Source organism: Prosopis cineraria, unplaced genomic scaffold (genome assembly GCF_029017545.1).
Source record: "Prosopis cineraria cultivar Desert tree isolate PC_DT_omini unplaced genomic scaffold, ASM2901754v1 PC517, whole genome shotgun sequence".
NCBI classification, from domain to species: domain Eukaryota; kingdom Viridiplantae; phylum Streptophyta; class Magnoliopsida; order Fabales; family Fabaceae; genus Prosopis; species Prosopis cineraria.
The window spans coordinates 35,321-40,663 of NW_026555842.1; the positions used below are offsets into that span (position 1 = coordinate 35,321).

The following is a 5,343-nucleotide window of genomic DNA, read 5'->3' on the forward strand; positions in this document are numbered from 1 at the left end:
TTGATTCTCGTATCCAAGCTTCTTTGGAAGATTTATACACCTCTACATCTATGATATTTGAAATGCCAATTCTCCAACACAGACACATGAGAAATAGAAGCCATGCTTAAAGATGACTTTGACAAAGAATTATAAATAAGACTAATAAAATGTAAAGAATTATAAATAAGATCAATAAAATGTGTGGGTGTCACATGCTTTTAGCCATATTACTTGGGCAAATAATAAAAACACTTATAACTTTATATCCAATGTAGAATGAAATTCAAATCCATTAGCTGACAAATTAATCCAATACCCACTCATTTCTTTTTAGGGGGGAAAACTAGAATGGGATACACATATTGTGTTGATCAGCTCTAAAACATTCTAAATACAATTCCTTTATTTTTTTTAAATGAACAAACCTTTACAATTCCAATACATATAACCAAATGATTTTTACGGATGGATTATGTCTTAATATACAAATTTATGCATATTACATAAATTAGAATTATCTCCCGTGAAACATGGAGATAAAATATCAATAAATGATAAGAAAAATAATTATATAAAAACATGTCTATAGTCATGATAAGACATTTTCATAAACTCAGAAAAATGAAGATCACATCCCTGCTAGATAAGTCCTATCCTCGTGAAATACCCCAAAGATTCGGAGAAGTTTCAGGCAATTAAAAAAAAATATAAAATAGAGACCCAAAACTCTGTTCTTGGTGAGGGTTTAATTTAGCTACAAGATCGATAACGTTAGAAGCAGAGAAAGAGCAAGAAATGACCTTCAAGCAATGATCAAATTCAAACCATGTTTTTGTTATCCTTTTATGTAGTTCTTTAGATCATTTTATGTAATTGACTAATCAATTAATGGTCAAAGTTAATGACAAATGAGAGATTGCCTCTATTTTAAATATTTAGGAATGAAAATGCATAAAAAACAAGGGTCTTATATGCTCTTAGGTCTACAGTTTAAATACCACATTATTCAAAAATAAATACAAGAGGTTACTTTATATGCCTTCATTTTCATTCAAAAATGATGCATTGTGGTATTATGTTGTTTGAAGAATCTTAATTTTTAAGTTAAAAATAGAAATTGGCTCAAAAATTGAAAAATAAAATAAAATAATCATTAGCAATTCAGGTATTCAAGCTAGCCTAAAAAGCCACAGTGATGGGATTGTGTTTTACTATATTGAGTTTTTTAATTTATATGTTTAGTTATTTTAAGCGTGCCCTAAATATGTTCTGTTTGAATAAATCGAACCTACCTCAAATTTTCAGCTCTTAGCATCTACTTATGCTTGGTGTTCATAAAAAAAAAAAACTAATCAATTTGGTGATTACATTGCTCTATGCTTCTCACATAAACAAGGAATAAATCTAACCTATAAAGGAATTTATCTCCCCTAACATAGGGAAGCAAAGGGTGTCTACCCCTCTCAACTAAGTTATTATATACACAAAAGTTAACACATCAGTTGAGTGAGTAATCAACCTTCCTATTTTTTTTTTGAAGGCTAATTTGACTAATGGGTTGTTGGAAACAGCACCTCTTTATATGATGTTTTGAAGGCTAATTTGATTAAAACAAGTTTTAGTGGTTTGATGAATTGTCCTAGTAGTAATAATAGAGTAGGTGTTGGTTAAACTGTTTTTTTCTTTTTTTTGATAATTTTTTGTGTGTTAGGTTGTATCTAGATTTTTTTAAGTGCTTTTTTTGGCTTCGGCAATTAGCTATTAGTGTGTGTACTTACTTTGTTTGGTGATTAATAAAATGGACTATTTTTTTGGCAAAAACAAAAAAACAACGTTCATACTACTCATGTCAACTTAAATTAATGACATGTATTTTCTACTTACACATAAAAGTTGATAAGTTTATTTTATTATCTACTTACATAGATGCATGTCCAGTGAAAACATCATTGATAATGTTCAACACAAGTTTATTTTTTCATTTACATACAAAGTTGACAAGTTGGCGAAGGTCCAATAATAGTTCATAATGTTTCTCACTACGAGACTCGTGGAAATAAGTTCAACAGAACTTACATATAGCAAACTTGAACCATAGAAAAGAGATTTTGGCTTGTAAAAGCTTATTGTATCGCTTGCAAGAGGTACATCTAGTTTGAACTAGTCCAACTTTGACATGGATGGTCTAAATTTGTATTAATTGTTTCTTATTTTAAAATCTTGTTCAAGAAAATCTAAACCATCAACATCTTATAAGGACAGTCCAAGCCATACGTACTCAATAGAGTATGTGCAAGAGATTGGTTGTCCATTTTTTAATCAGAGAGATAACTTGCAGCATAAGTTATCGGTTTTCCGGTGCCTAAAAGGGAAGAACTTCTTCTAACCCCTTGGGATGAAATAAGGAGGTGGAAGACCCAACTGAGAATTTTGGGAGTGAAAACCCGAAATAGTGCAAAAACATCGTACCAACTCGGATACTTCACATACGGCTCGCCTCGACATGCTCCTGATACGATCAATCTCGCAAATTCTTGGACAGATCCGCCACTCACATGCACCTACAACAATTCATTAGTGAGAACAATATTAAACAAGAAAGAGTCAAAAACTAGAAATTGAATTAAGAGAAACAATATTAAATGAAGAAACAACTCACTTCTCTTTCTTCCTTCCACTGCATATCAGCACCGTCCTCCATCATGAACTTGCCACTTGTCATTTCACTTCCAATCCAACCATGTGTTGCTATGGTTACTCCAACCTCATTCTTTAGTTCAAATCTTAGTGTCTCATAGAAGTTCACTAGTGCAGCCTTTGCAGCCTACCATGTAGACAATACACAATCAAAAACCAAATACACTCTCTTCACTGAACAGAAAACAGCTTTCACTCTCTCTCTCTCTCTCTCTCGCTAGCGTTTGATTTGGCTCTGATCACTTCAGCAAAATTCCAAGCTAACGTGTACGCTTCTCTCCATCCTTGAATTTCACTAATTACGCTCTGGTCTTGTTTTTCCGGCTGTGATTGGTATATTCAATTGAGATAAGTGATTTCAACACGATCATGTACATGTCTTGTTGAAAATCTTTTAAGGTCCATAAAACTCTAGACTGTGAGACCTGATTTTATACCTATCAACTGTTGAGTCAATCCCAGTTTCATTCAATTTGGCCTAATTGTACCTTGATAGGCTGACCGATGAACCATAGGTCAACTTTTTAGACTAATTATTACTGTATTAAGAAAAGCAAAGAATGTTAAGACTTAATTAAGAGGTGGATAAGTACTTACAGCATACAAGCTCATCCTTGGCAGAGGTAACCAATTCTCTACCGACGCGTTGATAATCACACGGCCATGGCTCTGATGAAGGTAAGGAAGAGCGACAAACGTTGGGTAAACATTGCCCCAGAAATTGATGTCCTGAGAATAAAAATGTTTAGACCAAATTGTTTCATTAATAATGCCTCTACAATGATTTTTTCCCCTGCAAACTGATGCAAATTGAACTTCTTACCAGAAGAAGCGGGAAAACTGATGTGTCTGTAGCTTCTTCGAAATAGAATGTATGTCCCAAACTCACTGTATTCACAAGATGATCCACTGCGAACAATAAACAAAAACGAGATAGCTCACTATAAAACAAGATCTCAGTCTTAACTAATTCTGATATGTCAGCTAATGCAGAATAGTTCTGAACTTTAAGATTATTTTTTAGAATATGCTCTCAACTTTCAAAACCAGTAAATTTAGTGTACTGTAAATAAAGGTTAGTATGTAACATGCACATACCACGGCCAAAAATACTTATGGTTTCATTGACAAATCTTCTGCATTCATCTTCCTTGACTACATCTGCTGCCATGATTATCACATGGCTTGCACCTAGTAGACTTGCATTCTCGGCGATCCATCGCAGGCGTTGCTCCCGGCGAGCCACTAACACTAAATTTGCCCTCCTCTTTGCATATTCATATGCAATTTGCTGCCATATTCAAAGACATGATATAATCAAGCAAAGTAACAGACAAGTTTAAGATACAATCAATCCAAACACAGGTTCCACCAACTTGATTGATCTTCGAATACAAACTGAAAATGCAAAATCAGATCAAAATTCAGAGTAAATGATGCTTGATTTGCCCTCCTCTTTGTGTATTATACACAATATAATTCAATGTAATTCCATTAATCATTCCACATTGAAACAAACAGAAAATGAAAAATCACATGTGAAAAGAAAATGCATCTCAAACAGCAAAAAGCTACCTCATTTTTCTTTATTTCTCTCTCTTCTCTGCATATTAATAAATGTAATTTGGTTGAACTTCAGACCACATGCAGGGAGGAACAGATGAACTTCAAAAAATTGCATGCTGTTTCTTACTGTGTTTTGCTTCACTGTTTCTGCTTCCTTAGTGGTAAATTACAAAACCAACACAGAAATTGATAACTTCAACTAAAATAATCAGGAAACTCTCACAAGGACTAAATCAAAAAATAAAGGCTCTACTTTACTTGATTCACTCCAACATGATCATTTTGTACATATGAAACCATTACTGAATTCCAATTGCGTAACTGTGGAAAACTCAATCTGGCTTGGCTTCGAACAACATGAATGAAACAGAGAAGTAGTAAATAAAGAGAAGGATTGAAAGAGAACTTGCCTCTCCAATGCCAGAAGAAGCACCAGTGATGATGACGACCTTATCGTCCATATACTCGCCATTGGAGCTCTGATAAAGCCACTCACAGACATTGAGGAAGCACAGTGCAGGCCATGCGAAGGCCAGCATGAGCAAACTCGCCGGAGGGACCACCAAGTTGAGCACAGAGTTCATCAAGTAGTCCATGGCTAGCTAGCTTCAGATGGTTATACAGACAAGAGAATAATATATGATATGTGGGAGATGGGTTGTAGATGCGCTTCAGAACAAAGAAGAGAGAGGGAGATGAAGAAGAGGAAACAAAGAGAGAGAGAGAGAGAAACACGTGGTGGTGGAGAAGAGTGAGGTGGTGGAGAATGAAAGAGTGCTGTGTTGGATTTTCATGCATGAAAGGTGTCTGGTTTACACTCACACTCATAGCTGCTTCAGTGAAATTGATGCTCCACCAAGCTGACATCTGTATCCTCAAACTGACAATGGACTTGGACATGTGTTCGGTTCGGTTCGGATCAGTGGGTTTGGTGTCGGGTGTCATTTCTGGGGTTTCACTCCATTGTTTGCTGGAGAGGCGCGGCCTAATTTTCAGGTATGTTCCATTCCATAGGGTGCACTTGGAGGGGTAAACACTACGATTTTTTTCGGTATAACAAATATATTTTAAAATCAATTATATTATATTATTCATAAT

At 34.8% G+C, this 5,343-nt stretch overlaps 1 protein-coding gene across 1 annotated transcript; it reads right to left on the reverse strand.

Annotated features, from left to right (window-relative positions):
- Positions 1 to 2,023: 2,023 nt before the first annotated feature.
- Positions 2,024 to 4,897, reverse strand: LOC129297413 (11-beta-hydroxysteroid dehydrogenase B-like). The gene is made up of 6 exons (XM_054935754.1): positions 4,656 to 4,897; positions 3,778 to 3,970; positions 3,503 to 3,588; positions 3,277 to 3,408; positions 2,642 to 2,806; positions 2,024 to 2,543 (listed from the first exon to the last, which is right to left on the reverse strand). Exons 1-6 carry the CDS (start codon positions 4,839 to 4,841, stop codon positions 2,298 to 2,300), a joined length of 1,008 nt encoding a protein of 335 aa, XP_054791729.1. The 5' UTR covers positions 4,842 to 4,897; the 3' UTR covers positions 2,024 to 2,297.
- Between the last annotated feature and the right edge of the window lie 446 nt (positions 4,898 to 5,343).